The following is an 18,190-nucleotide window of genomic DNA, read 5'->3' as shown; positions in this document are numbered from 1 at the left end:
CCTGAGGGAAGTTATAAACAGGTATTCAGAGGAGATGACTGATGCAAAATGGGATAAAACTGAATGTCTGACTCAGATTAAAGGGTTGATATTCCTCCATCCATACCCTCTCCAGCAGCTTGCTCTTCATGAAGGGTTTGACCACGTTGTATGTGGTGGTGAAGTACCAGGGCTGGTGAGTAACGTGGACCGCCTTAAAACGGGCAGGGAAAGAGTCCTGCACAAAAGTACAAAAGATTCGGGAAAAATGTCCTGAAATTGCCTGTCAAGAAATTTTCAGCTTTTCATTTTAGAGTCTGTTCTGACCTGCAGCATGTCCACCATCTTCTTGAGCTCAGCCGGCTTTATTCCTGAGGCGTGCTGCATGGTGAAGCCCTTGAAATTCTCAATCAGGACAAAGCCATTGATCTGGGTTTCTTCATTCTCCAACAACTTCTCCAAGATCACACAGTACGCTCTTAAGATCTGTGACACGCAAAGACTTATTAATCTTTCATCCGATTGCTTGGCCTCCAGCTTTCTCGTGAGCCGTCTTTATTTTTGATAGATAGATAGATACTTTATTCATCTCGAGTTAAATTTAGGCATCCAGTAGCTTAAAGACATGTAACATATAACATTACACATCTGCCCCCCCCCCCCCATTAAAAAGTAAGTAACAATAAAAAATTGAATAATTTTCCCTGGCAGCTGTGCTCTGTGAGGTTACTTTAGAGTTACCTCATCAAATGTGATCTCCTCCAGGTCCCAGTTCTCGATGTTGAAAAGCAGGACTACCCGGCCATACTTGTCCCTGCTGGGGAGAACCACAGGGTAACCCGCCTCGATGGTGCTGCGGACCGCCTCAGGGGTCAGGTTCTCAAACAGCTCCGGATACTCCTTCCTGAAGCGCACATAACCTAGAGGACCCCCATAACACACACACACACACACACACACACACACACACACACACACACACACACACACACACACACACACACACACACACACACACACACACACACACACACACACACACACACACTGAGTGATCAGCATTATTTCATCGGGCATGGTTCACGTCCCCTTTGTGCACAGTATGAGTTTGACAGAATTTTGATGTGCCAAAAACAATGACAGCCCTGTGCATCTACAGAGCTGCTCTTCATACCGAGGCCCCAATTAACTCAGAGAGAGTGTCTGTGTGTGTGCGTGCGTGTGTGTGTGTGTGATCAATTAACCCCACAAAACAAGTTCACGGTCACATCACATTCCCCTCTCACACTAATAAGCTCTGCTTCTCTATATTCATAAATGTGTTTGTGTTTGAGCATTAGACTAAAGTAAATGATATTAAAAGTAATTCAAATTAGGGGTGATAGGAGCTTTAAATATGGGCTCATTAAAGAGTACAGTTGATATAGCTGATCATTAATGTTGGTGGGTTTGTGGTTGTACAATTACAAATACAATCTTACAATGAGTGTCAAACCACTCTTCCTTTTGGTCTCATTTCCTCTCCCAGAACAAAACAATCAGCACATGCGCTATAAAGTTCCCAGGGGAATACCGCGGGTTCACAAGTAAAGTAAACTTGCTGTCCTATTTGGACACAAAGGAGGGCTTTGTCAGGGGAAACTCAGAAGCATCTCAAAGCCCCCAATTAATGAACACATTCCTCTCTGTCTCAGTGATGGGCAGGATTCAGGAGCACAAAAGAGGTCTCAACCTCAATTACGGAAGCTATTGGAAAATGTCTGCATAAATGGAAACAAGCATATGGATGCCAAAAAAACCCTCAGTTGACATACTAACTACTAACCCTTCATGAGCTCGTGGGCTCTGACAACCTCAAATTTGCGAGCTCTGAGGAAGCGCAGCATCAGAGAGTCTGGTTGGTCCCTGAAGCGCTCCAGCACCAGTTTGGCCAGGTCGTCTCCCCCCGCTGCTCTCTCCTTCATCATGGTCCGCAGGTCCTTCAGAGACGACGCCCGCCTCTCATCCGTCTCAGTCAGCTCATCCTTCGCCTGAAAGAAGAAGAAAAACAGCCAAACACGTCAGACAGGGGCGTGCAGGGACTAAAGTGTCACTACAATGTGGACTTGGCTTTAATATTCTAATTTCAACGCTGCCAGCCAGTTATTCTTTTCTTACCTTTTGCACAGTGTGTCCAGGCAGTTTGTGGCACGGCCCAAACACCGGCCCATGATCCTTCACTGTCAAATGCTCCAGCTTAGACCTCATGGCCTGCTCCTCCTCTGACACCATGCGGAAAGATCCAGTCTGCATAAAGAAAATTAAAAAAAATATATCATATTGGCGTATGCAGGTTATTATCAATCATCAGATTTCTCGGGTATACCTCCATACAATAACAATAAGAATTATAATCATAATAAAAATATTCCTTTAACATCATCGTTTTAAGCCTCAATAGCTTCAATTCTTTCAAACAACTATTATACCTGCTTTACCACCTGAATACTTCAATGTCGGCTCATTAAAAATACTTTTAAAGTTGTGAACCCACAACCCAATCTGAGCCGGAGCAGACCCCAAACGATGCACACCAGTGAGCAAACGGCTGGTTAATCTGATTCACATGATTACAGAAAGAACTTCTAAAGCCACTTCTTAAAAACAGCTTAAGGGTCCATCCCAGCGCCAGCATCTACTGGTACAATAACAGCATTAAGCAGCATCATGCGCTGCCCGTCAAACCTCCGACAGTTGATGCTTGTAACCCAGTGAAGTGAGGCCAGACACTGACAAACTGTCAAAAGTGACGCTCACGTGCTCTCTCTTGATTTGTTGCTAAGAAGTTAAACTTACAGCAGCCATGGTTGCAGCGTCTCAACAGTGTTTCACTAACACTGTGAAGAAAGAAGAATTGGCACAAACATGAGCATTAAACTTTTCTTTCAGCACTGTCCAGACATTTAGTTTGTTCCTTTTAAGAGTTTGTTAAGTAGAGGTCATGGGGTCAGAAATGCATTAATCCGGTTATTGGTATATTACAAAATCTCCATAAATGATCGACATAAATACATCAGGTGGTGTTATAGGGAAAACATATTTTGGTTAAGAGATCTGCAAATGTTGAAGATGAAAAGTGTTTTTTTCTTCAGTCATCAGCAGAGCAAGACTCTTAGATAGGAGCCTGGCATAATACAGCAACACAAAAGCAGACATCTACTAACCACTACTTCTCCCACTGAGTCTGTTCCTCATGTATTACGATATTTTTGCTAAATAGATTCCTGGTTATATTTAAAGAAATCCAGGATTGTTTAACAACACTCGCTGCTGTTTTCAAGGTATTTTCCTGAAAGTCTCTTTTAACCACCTGGATTAAAAATATATTTTTTCACCATGAAGAAAGATGGTTAGAAGATACTTTAAACATTTTTGAAATAAAAGAATAATGATCAAACAATCTCATTCAAAGTCTTTTTCAATATAATAAAAACATTATGTAGATTTAGTATGGCATAAAGCTGAATACTGATGTTGATTTAAAGTCACAGATGCCCTGTAGAGTGTGTTAATCCACCACTTAGGGTATAAACCAATTAGATATGAAATCTTTGTAAGTGTAAGTTAACATCAAAGAAAACATACAATGACACTAAGTTGAGACACTTTATGATCCATTAATTCAGTACAGTGAAACAATGGTTATCTGTCATTTACCAATGAAAAAGTATTGTTTTTAAACTAAGTTTAATTGATTACTTTTAATCATGACACTAAACAATAGTGTACTTATAATGCTCATCTTTTATTTGTATTTACTGATGTATGTAAGGGTTATTTTATCAAAAGAGCAGAGCAGCCTTACCTTTAAGCAGACGGGATGAGAGGAGTAGACGGAGTGGTAGAGGAGACAACCAGAGGAGAGAGGATCAGGAGGGGAGGAGTTATTGAAAACGTCACTCAAAGTAGGATTAAAATGACACAGTGGATTACAATGAGTGGCTAATCTACATAATGCAAAGTGCAAAGTGAAGGGGGAGCCGGGATGGAGGAGGAGAAGTGTGCTGGTCCGGTTCGTCACTCCTGAGGTGCAACACGTTAAAACAATAAAAAACACAACGCGATTTTAGAAATGACATCGACATTACAGAAAACACAATGACATTTCACGAAATACATTCATTTTAAAAGCACATTGTACAGTTAACAAATGACTAAAACAGAAAACACAAATGCATTGATGTTCTGAAAACACAATAAAATTAGAGAAAACTAATTCAATGAAAAACAACATTTTAGCACAACACAACAGAAAGTGAGAAAACACATTAACAAAACTGAAACTATTTTGTTCTTGTGTTTTGTTGTGTTTTGCACCTCTGGGCCACCGTACTCTGGACTGATTGTCCTTTTCATCACACATAACTTTATTTTGAAATATATGAAAATATAAACGCATACAAACAAACAAAAACTGAGAGAAGATACATCATTTAAGATGTTTTATTCATGTGCAGATTGCAGCTCCACACACTGTATGTTATGTTATGTATGTTTGTGTATGTTATGTTATGTATGTTACCTCTTAAACATCACATCATATTTACTAGACATTTCACCCAGCACATGTGACATGAAGGGTGGGATTTGAGTTTGATACTCTTGCCTGTGGAAATGTCATATGAGAGAGATGACCACCGGTGAAGCACTCAAACTTTCAGCTTCATTTTACACATTCCTCCCTGCACATTCTTTGAAATCCTCATCAGAGGGAACCGCTTGTTTTGGGACCCAGATTATGGATTACTTCTCCATGATTGCACAACATCAGACAACGTGCTTCTCTTTTAGTCATGAATTACAGTAATTAAGAATTAACTTGATTTTTTGAAGATTGTTGATAGTTTGTCACGTATATGTTTTCACCTCCATGGCCTCCATCTTTGTTATTTACAGCAATGAATATTGATGTAATTTTGATTAATTTCGATTTGCACATTTTATTTTTACAACACATTCTTGTTTTTTTAATACATCTTTATTTTAAGAATCCTCTTTTTAAAAACTGTGTTAGTTTGTATATTATGTATCCCTGTTGTGTATCAAGATGTCTATGAAGACTCAAGTTATCAAGGTTTAACTAAAAGTATGGACTCAAGGGCAGCCAGACAAGCTGTTCTAGTCTTTAAGATGTCTTCCATGTCCCTGACTGGTGAAGAAAACATTTTAAAATAATGTTTTTTGTTTTTGTGCATTATTGATTTATAGGCTATTACTTCAAAGTTTTAAATGATCAATCATGGCTTACACACAGTGTTTTTTCCCTCTTGCCATTGTGCACCCCGAGAATAAAGCATGCCATGAAAAAGCAGTGCTTGTGTAGGTTTAGGACGTTATCTGCATCGTGTTTGAGTGAGCAAAGGGGGGGTACGCAGTTGAGTGCCATCGCTGGGCTGATAGAAGAGGTTAATGAGCTGTGAGCGAATAGAGGAAACGTCCGTCCCACACTGGAGCTGGGATCTCCCTCCTGCACACACTGAGGCCTCTGTGATCCAGAACTGGCAGACTTACTGTACTCCGCTGTTGTACCTCTGTCAGCACCTCTCATTAGTGGACACTCATGAATAACCTCCTATTCCCTCGCAAACAAACAGGGGTTAACAATGCCTCCGTGTAGCACATCAGACGTGGCTATAGAAGCCTCTGGTGTACAGTTAGGTTCTTTGATGTGAAGGAATTCCTGCCAGTTATGTCCCCCTGCAAATAGATCTGCATGAATACAAATGCAAGTATAATTTCCTCCACATTATGAAACAGACGGTTGTGTGTGGTGTGATGTATAAAATATTTGGGCGATATAATTTGAAGGTTTTCAGAGGGGGAAAGCCCTTTCATTAGTGCAGCATACAGGGCTCAACAATAAGAATTGCCCCATTGCCCGAGGCAGGCTAGCAAATGTAGCAACTGACTTGCCCTGATAAAAATAATTGAACAAATAGTTTTTTCTGGAGCTAAGGAGTGAGGCATCTCACTTCCTTCTCCACTAATAAAAAACAAACAATTTATATAGGGGCCAGTAAGAATTTGTGCAAGAAAATTTGTGAAAAAACCCATTAACGTTGAGCCCTGAGCATATAGCCTAGCCGATGGTGTATACATTAGATCATTGATGAGTATTCAGGTTGGAAACAGAAAGATGTAGTCATTTAAAACTCTTTAAGTCAAATTAAATGAATTCATTATTCCAACAGTGCTGCTGAATTTGTCCACTTCTGTCAGACTGTGAAGACAACACAGACTTAAAGATCCGAGGAATGTTTTTACACAGCTGACATCTTTTAACTTGTCTTAGTGGAGAAAGCGCAGGTGTTACTAATAACATTAACGGTGGCTCCAAGCGTCCCAGTAAACCAGGACAGTTTGATTGGGGCGTCGTTATCTTGATCACTTACACCTGTGCTCAAAATATGGCCAAAAACAACTTCTTAAATTGTCTCATTAGTTATCTAAAACATCACTGGAGTATATTACTAAAACTAATAGTCCAGTCCTTTATTCCTGCCTCTGTGAAATCTGTTGTCACTATGGGAGGCTATCAGTCAGAGGATCGACACTCCCCTCTAGTGGCTCCAGCAGTCTGCTGCCACATTAACCCACATGGCATCAGATCCCTCCCCAGAAACATTCAGTAGAAGTTAATAATGTCATTAAAGCTTTCTTTGGATTAGAAGCAGAGGAAGATAAATACAAATCTGTAAAGTATTGTTTTAAATGGTGCACTAAAGTAACAATGGGCTCACTGGCACCAACACATACATGTTAAGGAGGATCACAGCACATTTGACCCACAATGATTACACACTGCTCGTTAACATGTTTGTGTACTTAGTACATTTCCATTCATGATTAATTTGTCTACAGTTTTCTGTTTCTGATGTACAAATATTACACTTAATGTACCATATTTTACATTTACTTGACTACACTTTAGTGCAATTAACTGCTATTTTGGGACACTATTAACCGATAATTAAGTGAAATAAAGTATTTGTTTAACATGTACTCTATGTATATTCAAATTATATTACTTAATAACATTTAGACACATATCAATATACAGTATGTTTATTGTACAAGAAGTATTTGTTTAACGTACTTTAAATATGTAAATATCCCTGAAAGAGTCATTTGAGTAAATTGAAGTTGTATTTAAAGAATGTTTAAATTAAGTTTAAGCAACCTTTGCACACAACAAACAACAAACAACAAACAAGGCATCTGATCAAGTTTACACATCAGACAACAAAGTTGTCTCACGAGATTAACAATCATAAATCACAAAGAAATATATGCAGGTGTTCTTGCAAAAGACAATTGATGAGTTTGTACGTTACAAATAATTGTTACACATTATAATGCACCCGTTGCTATTCTGACAACAAGAACATTAACAACACTGAAGTGAAAGCAGAGGCTTTGCTATTGGGGAACAGTTTCAACCTATTACTTTGATCAGATGACTCCTAATGAAAATAATGGTGCACTTGCAACATGCCACATTTTTGTCCCTACCAACACCTTTCAACTTCCTGCTTTTTGTTCTACATTCGGACAATCACATGACAGACTAAAACAGGAATTGAGACTAAGCAGGGACAGTTCAAAACTATAATTACATACATGGACTTAATATACTTGTCGAGTTTGAGTGTAACAGGCCGAAAGTACAGATAGATAGAGAGATATATATATATATATATTTTTTTTTTCTTTATTTCAGTTTTGAAACATTGTATTTCTCTCTGTAATACTTTGTTAAAGCCACTTTACATGTGTGGAACATAAGGAAAAACAGTTGTGTACTCGATGTGTTTTACTGTTGTTTTCTGCTTGGTTGATTTGTTGACACAACAATATAATATATTGATATTTAAAGCTTATTTATTTGTTTAGGATCAAAATGGAGAAGTAAAGCACTCGACATAGAACATGAGTTTAACAAGAAACAGCATTCAGTACATTCAGTTTTTCAACTGCAATGTTGGAAAAGTGAATGTACTAAACTGGGACAAAGGTCGACATAATGTAAATCACAGGGATCGGCTTATTTGAATTGTGGGTTTTTAAAAGCCAACTCTGTTTGAACCTTGCTCATTTGTAGGTAATCACTGATTCTTTATTGGAAAAAGTGCAAGCAGTATAAAAAGAAATCCCACATATTTTCTCATCATTGCCACTATTTCTTTTGGCATACAACTTCTCAAGGCATCAAGAATTGAGTTTTCATTTACACTAGTTTACTGGACAATGTTGATATTACAGTTTGTAATGAGAAGCAAAGCAGCCTAATGCTGGAAACTACATCTAAAAGCATTGCACTAAAATGCCAGTATTTACCAAATAACCCAGGGTCACGCCAATTAATAACAAGTTACACATGCCATCTGAGCCTGCAGTGAAGAACCTACCATATGAGACACTTATACAACAAAAGGCACAATTAGTGCCGTTTGGAAAGAAGAAGCTTCACATTTCAGTTAGTATCAAACACAATGTAAACATTAAAGACCTGGTAAACTGACATGATTGAATTTGCAGGGTATCATATACATACAACATGGCCCTTTGTGTCCAGTCTTTTTGTCCTCAACAGTGTCAAAGGTGCGAAGCTCTGGTTTTGTTTGCAGGTCCAAAACAAGGCCGGTGATAAATGAGGGGACTCTGTGATATGCCACTTCTTTCCCCTGTGCTTCTCTCAGTTCAAACTTAAGATTGCAGGAAGTGGTTCCTCTTTACATAAACTCCTCTTAAAAATATATGATATAGTCATATTAGTCCGGACTCCTCCTTTATGAATTAAAAAAAGAATTTAAAAGCAATAAAACATCAACATCTGTTGTCATGCTCTCTTTGACATTAAAAACTCCAGAGTTGGGTGAAACAGTGCAGCAGTGAACCGACTACTTATTTTCTGACGAAGACAGCTTGACTGGTCTCAGTCTCATGCCAAAAGCGTCAGAGCTGCCATGACGCTGAAGCCCAGCAGGATGAAGAGCACCTTGAGAAGCTGCTTCCCGGGGGAGTTGAGCTCATGCGGGAGGATCTCTAGAAAGGTGATGTAAATAAACGTCCCCGCGGCGAGCCCCTCCAGGATGGCCTGGATCAGAGCTCCAGCTGCTAGCCGAGCCTCCATCACACTGATGCCGATGCCGATGCCTATAGGCGACATCATGGCGAACACGGTGATGTAAGCGGCAATCCATAATGGACGGACTGTGCTCTGGACAAGCTTCACCGACAGGCTGAACACTATGATGCTCTTGTGGACAAGTATAGCGATGCAGATCTCTAATACCTGGAGAAGAAAACAAAGAGGTTATTTCTCCCTCATTTAACAGCGTCTATATTAACACAAACAATAGCAAATGTTGATGATTTTGTATATAAAGGCTGGGTTGAAATGTATTGTGTAAATAGGATTCGGCAATACGACAGGACATACTATAGGACATACTATAGGACAATAGATTTGTCAATCATTGGAGATATGTGTCATAATGTTTATATCATGGTAGCTAGGTGCTTAATATCTCTGGTAATATTAGGTCATTGTGGAAAAAGGCTGCAATTCAAAGAGTACATTTCCATATGAAGAGACAAATAACACATAACAGTTACTGTTCATGTAAAAGAAAAGTCCTGAGGGAACACTGAAAGTATGCTCAGACTACGTAGGTGTTCTTGTGACCAGAAGACGCAGATCGGACTCATGACAGCGAGATTCCTTTCCTGTCAAAGCGTCCTGAAGCTATAAACTGAAACTGCTTTCTTCTGGCATTATGCTGTGAATATGATTCCTACTGTGTTTGAGCAGCGCTTCTCTAAGACAAATGTTTACAAAGTACGTGACATGTACAAAAGCCTGAAAACGAGGTCACTTTATGCAAGAATTTGATTCTTTATAAGAGTGAAATTAAAGTGGAGAAAACAACAAATGCTGCATATTCTCTGGAACTGTGAACAGATTTAAAGGTTTCCTGTGGAGCTTCAAATCTCTGGCAGCGCTAAAGACTGTTTTTTCTATAGGTGGATCCCCGTTTTGTTGAGGATGTACGCTAGCAGGTGACGTGAAACACAGTCCAATCATCAATGGTGTCACATTAGTCCACTACTATACAGGTGGTGGTAACACGCCAAAATATGCTGCAATGCACCAACAAAAGCAGGGAAGAAGAAAACTGAAAGCTAGTAAACATGGAAGTGAATAATGCTGGATTTTCAGAATGACGCTGGCTTAATCTTTGCTAAATATCAAAGAGTCCAAACTGATAAAAGAGTTATCGGCACGCTTAGATCAATGCAGTGTTACACTTTGTATGAGCTCTCGTGTGTGCTCTGATGTCTGTGAAACAGAAAGCTCAAATAAAGCGTGACACTGCATTGATCTAAGCGTGCGGATATCTATTTCATCAACCATGCTTGATTTCAAATTCTTAAAATAATCTCCACAGTACCCCTTTAAGTTCAGGTCAAGTACTTTGTGTCTTTCACCTTTGAGTCCGTGCTCTGCAGGCCGATAGCAAGACCCTCAAAAACCGAGTGGAGCGAGAGGGAGAGGAAGAGCATGAAGGAGCGAAAGGGGGAGTGAGCCTGAAAGTCTACATGGACGTGTTGGCCGCTGCCCTCCAGATCAGGACTTGTTCCATGGCCATGTCCATGTCCATGGCCATTACTGTTGTCCGGTATAAGGGGCGCCCTCTCCTCCTGAGATGCTGCCATCTCCCGAAAATTCAGGACAATCCTCTCTAGTATGAGGACCATGAAGAAGCCGGCAGCCATGATGAACTCTGGAAGGGGGAAGCTGGTCTGTTTGAGACCGAAAGAGAGATTAATCAGTCTGCAGGCTCAGTCTGATAAAATCAAGAATTAGGAAACACAGATTGTAAACAGATAGCAGCACATTATGTCTATAAAAACCCTCAGTCATCCAGGATAGGATGTCTAAAAGTGCTGTCAAAAGCAACTGCAATAGCTGGTTTATATGTGAAGAATACACATGTTCTTACTTTATGTTTAATGTTTGTCTTTTTCGTTTTTCTTTCTTCAAAGAATAAATACGGCTGGAAAATGTTTTATTCTTTAACAGAATAACACAGCAAATACAGTTGGCCTTTTTCTTTAGTACTCCTAATACTATAGACTACTATATGTTTAACACACATGGACAGATCTTTACACTTTGTGGGTGATTTAGTCAATTAACTAATTAGTTGATAAACTGGAAAATAATCACAAACAAATTTGATAATCGATTAATCGTTTAAGTAAATGATCAAGTAAAAACACAAAACATGTTCTGGTTCCAGATTCTCACATGTGAGGCTTTGTTGCTTTTTTCTTTTCCAGATTTCTATCAGTGTGAGTTGAACATTGGTGCGCTCTTTGAAATTAAGTTGCACATTTATTACTACTTTCTGACATTTTATAAACTAAATAACTGACAGATTAATTGAAGAAATGTTGACAAATAAATGTAAAATAAAAATAATTGTTAGTTGCAACCCATGTCTTCATACATAACATATTTGACCATTTATTCAGACCCCGAGTTTGTCTAAATGAGTCCAAACTTGGACATACCTCCACCTTCCGAGCATCCAGCTCAGCGTTGATGTCCAACAGATAATCTGGAATGATGTCCAGCAGACATGCTGCCAGGAAAACCCCACCGGCAAAACAGCTGATCAGGCTCAGAACTGTGCGGTGGATTTCTGCAAAAAGGAAAGATAAGAACATTGCTTATGTTTCAACATGAATATACACACAATTACACACAATGATACAATTACTACAGACCAAATGCCATCACCAGTGCAGAATAAATAAAGCATATTTTTCCGATTTTACCCTCAGTTAGGTGTTACTCTGTTGTGGTGCATTTTTTAGAAGAAAATCTATTAGTGAATCACAATTCTCTATGTGAATAAATGGGGCGTTTTACATTTTCTAACTTGTTTTTATCAATTGGTTCAATATTTATTATTATTACTGAATTTGCCTATAATTGAAGGATTGATGGTACATCTCAGACACAGATTAAATCACTGCCATTCCTTCCAAAATTAGAATAATTAAAGTAACACATGATGACTATGAAACCAGAAACATCCAAATGACTCAGAGGAGCACTAACACACATGCGGATGTAATGAAGAGAAATTATACTCTCACTTCCATTTAAGAAAGGCAAAGTTCACCATCAAGAAATCCTTGTTCTTTCTGTCATAAACTATTAAATGTGACCATGTATCAAGAAGCTTTGGGCTTCAGGCTCCACCCATGTCAGCTGACTGCATGGGTAAAAGGGGGATTTATTAATGTTAGCAGATTACAAATTACAACATTAACACATTTGCAGTATAATTATTTGTTTCTGCTCACAATGCAGATTGATTATCATAAATCAAATCATGTGTTTGATTTATGATAAATGGAAATTATTATTAACCACTTTACCACTGCGTTAATGGTTTCTTAATCATAGTTGATCAAATCAATAGCTTTTAATTGCATTTACAACACTATCTACAGCTAAAACATGTGATTCAGTTAGGCTGGTGAAACCACGATCTGAAACCCTGTACCTTCCACTAGCACCAAACTTCATTAAAACTTCTGGCGATTTAAGGTTGGTTTGTTTATCTGCACATGGTAACACATCGATGAACAGTAAAGAAAACTGCAAATTAATCAGCGATCTTCCCTTTTTAGTTCGGCGCAGATGTCATAAAGCAACAAACTAATCTAATCAAAGTAAAATGTTTACTTTGTTCGCCATAATCCACATTCTTGAACTGAAATTAGATTTTAATGCCCCCCCTGCTTTGCAATATGAAAATAACAGTTATAAAGGCTATTTTATGAACGTGCTAAGGTAATAGTGTCTCACGTCCGCTGATTATATAACATGAACGTTTACCAACCTGTCCCGTTTGTGTCTCTGAACCATTTGATTCGAGCAGGGATAAATCCAAAAAGAAGAGTTAAGAGCAATAAACCGATCAGAGCGCCTATTTTCACCTGAAGCAGATACTCCATGTTGCAGCATAAAACTGTCCGTTCAAATGTGAGGCTATCTGCCTAACTGTTCTGTCATTTGATTAGCTACGAAGTAAACTGGAGTTTGATGAACCGATATGAAGATAAGGGTTTCACTGAGGCAAGCAGCCACTCATGTTATTATGTGGACAGTGGGATCTGTCGTACGGTGGTCGTGAAGGGTAAAACATAATATATCGTGAAAAACCGGAAGAGGGCGCCCCAAAAGGTATCTCTTTACTAACATTACATTTATTAATATTCAGTACTCAAGTACATCTTGTAGGTACTTGTACTTTACTTGATTATTCCCATGCAACTTTATACTTTTACTCGACAACATGTATTAGACAAATATTGTACTCTTTACTCCACTAAATATTTTGGATTACTTTAGTTACTTTAGGTAAAAGATCCTCGTCCAACACTGACCTACACACATTTAATAAGGTCATTTCTAGATGGTTTTATTTACACTTATACCTGTACTGCATACTGTAACTGCTGTGCATGGTTCATACTGTTCGCACTGTAGCCTATATATCTTAGTGTATTCATATCTACCCCTTACTTATTATTTGTTATTTACATTACCACTATACATATGTGCATTACTCTGGACTTCACTGATTTGTGCACTTCCGGTTAGATACCTGTAGGTTTACTGTGCAATGACAATACAGTTGAATCTAATCTAATCTAACATAAGTAATAGAGTATACTGTATATTATATATTTTAGGCTACAACAGGAACCATGTTTGTGTTTTATAAAGGTTAAACAGCATGATAAAAACCTTAAATCGTGCATTAATAAGAAAGCCTCATTGTAAAGACTCGTAGTGTATTTTTATAAATGAATAATAATAAATAAAATAACTTCAATAGATAGGAATACAATAAATAAACACAGTTCTATCTTATATTTATTATCTTTTCTCGTTGCTAACGCTATTAATAAGGCTAATTATTGATTCATTGATTTATTCTCAAATGACCAGCAGATGGTAACCTGTCACCAAATTTCACGCGCTGCTTTCACTCACACGGTTGATGACGACATTTTCATGCGCCGGATATGTTGACGACCATCAGAAGAAGCCCCAAATGCTGATGTGTTATAAGAAATCTCACCGCAGGGATATTTGTGAGTGTATTGTTTGATGCAGTGATAATATAGTAACAGAGAGAAGCGACTGCGGGTCACAGGTCGATGTCAGAGAAGACGCAGCGGAAGAGATCATCAGAGAGCGAATGGCGGTGAGAGAAACAGACACATGAAGCTGCAACAGCTGACTGACTCACTTCTACATTTACTTACAGTTGTTCTTGTTCGCTTTGGTGCCGAATGACAAATCCTTCATCAGAGAAAGTCAAGATCAATTCTGCATACATGTACAAGACACAAGTCTAATAGAAATGTATATACATATGCTTGACAGATGTATGCAATGAACTAATGCCTTGATGTTTTGGGGTTTAAGACTATTCAACAGAGAAGGAGCATAATACATCTTGATCAACATGACATAAGCAATGGATAATGTTGAAATCAAACGACAAATATACATAATCATCATTAAGAATTATATTTAGGTTATGCTCAAGTGAATAGATGATGTGGAGGTTGGACAAGTAGTTTTGAGAGTTTCAAAGCTGAACTGTCAACATTTCACTACAGCTGATGCTTCAGTGCAAAATGACTCCACAGGCTGCAGAAGAAGCTAATAATAAATACAAAACAATCTGTCTTTCCCCCACAAACTGAATATTTCACACCGCAGAATCACAGTTAAGATAAGTGAATATATTTTGGGTATTTGGACTTTTGGCGCATTAATTAGTTGATAACGCTGAATCTGCTCTCTGTGTTTTTCCCAACAGCCCAAAGGTAAAGTTGGCACAAAGGGAAAGAAGCAGATCTATGAGGAGAACGAGGCGACGCTGAAGTTCTACACCAGAGTCATCCTTGGAGCTAACGTAAGAACTTCAACGCTGTTTGTCTTGGTTCAGTCATAAGAAATGTTTTCGAGTGTCACTCTGCAGTCTCCAGTTGAACGAGTGGTTTCACATGAAGGTAAGTTCACTGATGTCCGTGGTCCCCTTATTCTTATTGTCAAACTTCAGTTCTTTAAACTACTACTTCTGCAAGTTGCTTGAATCTCATGTAAGCTGCAAATCATCCATGCAGCCCGGTGGCTTTTATTGTTTCACTTGATACACCAGATCCCGTGTTAGGCTTGACAGTATGTTGTACGTGTCACATTATTTTGTGTTTACACTACATTCTTAATGTTTCCCTTTTAAAAATGACAGTGTGTTGAACTCTCAGTTGTTTCAGTTACAAATTAGGGCAGTATAAATAAAATCCTCTTTCATAGCATAACTCATTTTCAATTGTGATATTGACAAATATTTCTAAGTAAAAAAAGTTAGCATAATGCAGTCCTGCTGAGTGATGAATCAATTAACCATTGCAGCTCCATTATACTGTCATGCCGTCCAACCCCATTTCAAATATACTGCTCTTCCTCTGCAGGCAATATATGTTGCCGTAAATCTTTTGGTGTTCTACAGTTCGTCTACATTTTGCACATGGGTGAGTTTGTTCATCTTTTAGTTGATTGGATCATTTTTATTTAATTAAGATTATTTAAAATCTCCCAAATCTGTCCTAACACCTTATACGCCTCCTGTAGCTGCTGCTTATGTTCGCGCTAGCAGTGTATGTCGGGAGTTACCGCTCCATGTCTGCCATGGCCAAGGCCGTGTTTGCTGAGGATGGAAGTCTCCTGGACGGAGGAATAGACTTGAACATGGAGCAGGGAATGGCAGAGTAAGAGAAACTCCATCTTCAGTCTACATACACAGTGAAAAAAGCTGAAAATACTGTTCACCCTTGTCCACTGCGTGAAATTTTTTAATTTTAATTTTTTTGTGTGTGTTCTGGTTTTAGGCACCTGAAGGACGTCATCCTGCTCACAGCCATAGTACAAGTGGTCAGCACGATCTCTTCTTATTTCTGGTATCTTTGGCTGCTGGTAAGAATATTTTCCTTCTCAGTTCCCCTGATAAATCCTATGAGATAGCTGTTATTTCTACGCCTAATTTCTTTTCCCTTTCTGCTTTCCTCATGTCTCATAATTTGATCTTGTCTTCTTGTGTGTCTCAGGCCCCGGCCCGAGCCCTCCACCTGCTGTGGGTAAACTTTCTGGGCCCCTGGTTTATGGCAGACGGCCCGTCGGCACCAGAGGAAGTGAACGAGAAGAAGCAGAGAAGACAAGAGCGCAGACAGATGAAAAGATTCTGATGCTTCAGGGCAGACGGAGCAGTATTTTTATACACAGAATCTAATATACAGATAGTAAGGCACTCATAAGTTATTCAGGAAGAAATTTTGTTATTAAATTACACTCAATCCAAATCTGATACTGTGGAATCTTGTTTTCCATGTTTGTTGGTTCTTTCTGCTTTCTCCTGAAATCAAATTTTCTCCCTAAACTATTAAATGAAATGTTCCCTATTTAGATAATGTCACGGTCCAAATTTATGCTCATGCAGAGATTTAAGAGTTTTTGGCATTGCACAATCCCGTCCCACTGCCTTCTGCAGATTTCCATCAAACGTCCCCTTGACAACTCGCACGATACGGTTACAAAAATGAGTCAAAACATTTTGTCTGTGCCACTTTTGTCATGGCATGACTTTTATTTTATTTTTCAAAAATGTAACATAATTCATCAGTAGTCCTTCTTTACACATCTGATTTTGTTTCTGATTTATTAAGTCTTCTAAAATAAAAATAGAAGTCAAGTTTTAAAAGAAAAATTACGTTTTTGTAATAAATCTCCCTCCAGTGTGTGCAGTTGATCCTCATGTGTTTCAAGAAGGTTTTTATTCTTCAGTATGTTGTTAACATTTTGTCTTCAGTCAGGACTTAAAGTACTGACCAATTATTTTCATTTATTCTATGAGGCTAAAATGAGCTTTTGGTGTTCTGATGAACTCATTAGAGCATAAAACACAATTGTTTTTTAAATGGCTGGGTCCGTCTGAATGGTTCTCTTACAAACTGAAAGGGGTTATAATCTTATTGTCATAGAAATATGTGGAATTTACCCTCTTAAATCAAAAGTAGGAATGCTTGGCCAAAGTTTAAGCTAAGTGTACCGTAGAGGCGATGACAGTTCACATTGGAATTATCTATATTTTCCACTAAGAGCTTTCTAAAGCTTTGGCAATAATTTAGTCTTACCTTTGTTTTGTTTTTTACATCCTTTATTAAAGTGTAACTAATCACATAAAAATATATTGGTGGAATTTTGGTTTGGCAACAATATGTAATGTAAGAGTCACTCATCCAAATAGAAATGGATACTTTCAGTTAGTTTCTGCATTGATAAAAGCAATAAAAGCACGTTGCTGACACCAATCTTTCCTGTTATTACTTGTATCTATGAAGAACAGGCAGGATTAGTTGTGAGTGTTGCATGAAGAGCTTTTGGTGGATGCCACTTTATTCAAAAAACTATTTAAATGATTATATTGAGTTTTTGCCATTTTGCGCCTGCCACTAACAATTATTTTAATTATGGTGATTATTAAATTAATTAATTCCTTGTTAATGATGTAACATTTCAAGAACTTGTCTTCAGATGGCTCGTTCAGACCGACCAACGGTCCAAATCCACTTTGGTTAAGAAATTAACAAATTATCGAAACTATTGTGGATCAATCTGTCGATTGACTAACTGAGTCGATGTTTCAGCTCCAGCATAGTTTTGAATTACTTTACCATAATCCAGTGTGTTTTGAGAGGATGTTTCTCAACCCATGTACAGTCATGTAATCCTTCAATTTGCATTTCACTGGACAGCGACATGCTTTGATTATTATTCCACAGAAACAACACGTAGTTTAATCTTTTTAAATAATTTGTTTTGATTTCCTGCTCAGTAGCAGCTTTAGGCTTTAGAGGACAGCGAGCACGTTGTTATAAATTAAAATTGTAAACACAGTGTGAGGTGTAGATGAGTAATTAAGTGAACAGTAACATTACTGGCTGTAACAAATCAGACATCATCGCCTGTCTTTTTTCAATCGCACAAACTGCTCACATATTTGAGATTAGAGAT

The 18,190-nt window shown here is 38.2% G+C and overlaps 3 protein-coding genes across 4 annotated transcripts; 1 reads left to right on the top strand and 2 right to left on the bottom strand.

Annotated features, from left to right (window-relative positions):
• Nucleotides 1-25: 25 nt before the first annotated feature.
• Nucleotides 26-2,823, bottom strand: LOC115003665 (retinaldehyde-binding protein 1-like). The gene is made up of 6 exons (XM_029425559.1): nt 2,815-2,823; nt 2,137-2,265; nt 1,805-2,009; nt 721-899; nt 307-465; nt 26-217 (listed from the first exon to the last, which is right to left on the bottom strand). Exons 1-6 carry the CDS (start codon nt 2,821-2,823, stop codon nt 26-28), a joined length of 873 nt encoding a protein of 290 aa, XP_029281419.1.
• A 4,244-nt stretch (nt 2,824-7,067) lies between these two features.
• Nucleotides 7,068-13,232, bottom strand: slc39a1 (solute carrier family 39 member 1). Of its 2 annotated transcripts, none has more exons than XM_029426081.1 (4): nt 12,942-13,232; nt 11,599-11,729; nt 10,510-10,824; nt 7,068-9,313 (listed from the first exon to the last, which is right to left on the bottom strand). In XM_029426081.1, exons 1-4 carry the CDS (start codon nt 13,054-13,056, stop codon nt 8,960-8,962), a joined length of 915 nt encoding a protein of 304 aa, XP_029281941.1. In that variant the 5' UTR covers nt 13,057-13,232; the 3' UTR covers nt 7,068-8,959. The 2 variants fall into 2 exon arrangements, with proteins under 2 accessions (XP_029281941.1, XP_029281942.1); XM_029426082.1 differs by having other exon boundaries at nt 13,039-13,232.
• Nucleotides 13,233-14,056: 824 nt separating this feature from the next.
• On the top strand, nt 14,057-16,931 carry tmem208 (transmembrane protein 208). The gene is made up of 6 exons (XM_029426083.1): nt 14,057-14,315; nt 14,940-15,035; nt 15,595-15,654; nt 15,755-15,891; nt 16,012-16,096; nt 16,228-16,931. Exons 1-6 carry the CDS (start codon nt 14,310-14,312, stop codon nt 16,363-16,365), a joined length of 522 nt encoding a protein of 173 aa, XP_029281943.1. The 5' UTR covers nt 14,057-14,309; the 3' UTR covers nt 16,366-16,931.
• Nucleotides 16,932-18,190: the final 1,259 nt, after the last annotated feature.

Source organism: Cottoperca gobio, chromosome 3 (assembly GCF_900634415.1).
Source record: "Cottoperca gobio chromosome 3, fCotGob3.1, whole genome shotgun sequence".
Classification (NCBI taxonomy): domain Eukaryota; kingdom Metazoa; phylum Chordata; class Actinopteri; order Perciformes; family Bovichtidae; genus Cottoperca; species Cottoperca gobio.
Note: the sequence above shows the minus strand (reverse complement) of the source record. Positions and strands in the feature narration are given on the sequence as shown.

What these genes read in the sequence shown, in the direction of transcription:
- LOC115003665 (XM_029425559.1), bottom strand. An exon ending in AGCCCACGAGCTCATGAAGG is followed by an intron (nt 900 to 1,804) that starts GTTAGTAGTTAG and finishes GGGGTCCTCTAG; the next exon opens with GTTATGTGCGCTTCAGGAAG. An exon ending in AGGAGATCACATTTGATGAG is followed by an intron (nt 466 to 720) that starts GTAACTCTAAAG and finishes TGCGTGTCACAG; the next exon opens with ATCTTAAGAGCGTACTGTGT.
- slc39a1 (XM_029426081.1), bottom strand. Translation starts at nt 13,056, where the DNA reads ATGGAGTATCTGCTTCAGGTGAAAATAGGCGCTCTGATCGGTTTATTG. An exon ending in CAGAGACACAAACGGGACAG is followed by an intron (nt 11,730 to 12,941) that starts GTTGGTAAACGT and finishes TCCTTTTTGCAG; the next exon opens with AAATCCACCGCACAGTTCTG. An exon ending in TGCAGAGCACGGACTCAAAG is followed by an intron (nt 9,314 to 10,509) that starts GTGAAAGACACA and finishes TTTCTTCTCCAG; the next exon opens with GTATTAGAGATCTGCATCGC.
- tmem208 (XM_029426083.1), top strand. An exon ending in CGTCTACATTTTGCACATGG is followed by an intron (nt 15,655 to 15,754) that starts GTGAGTTTGTTC and finishes CGCCTCCTGTAG; the next exon opens with CTGCTGCTTATGTTCGCGCT. An exon ending in TCTGGTATCTTTGGCTGCTG is followed by an intron (nt 16,097 to 16,227) that starts GTAAGAATATTT and finishes TGTGTGTCTCAG; the next exon opens with GCCCCGGCCCGAGCCCTCCA.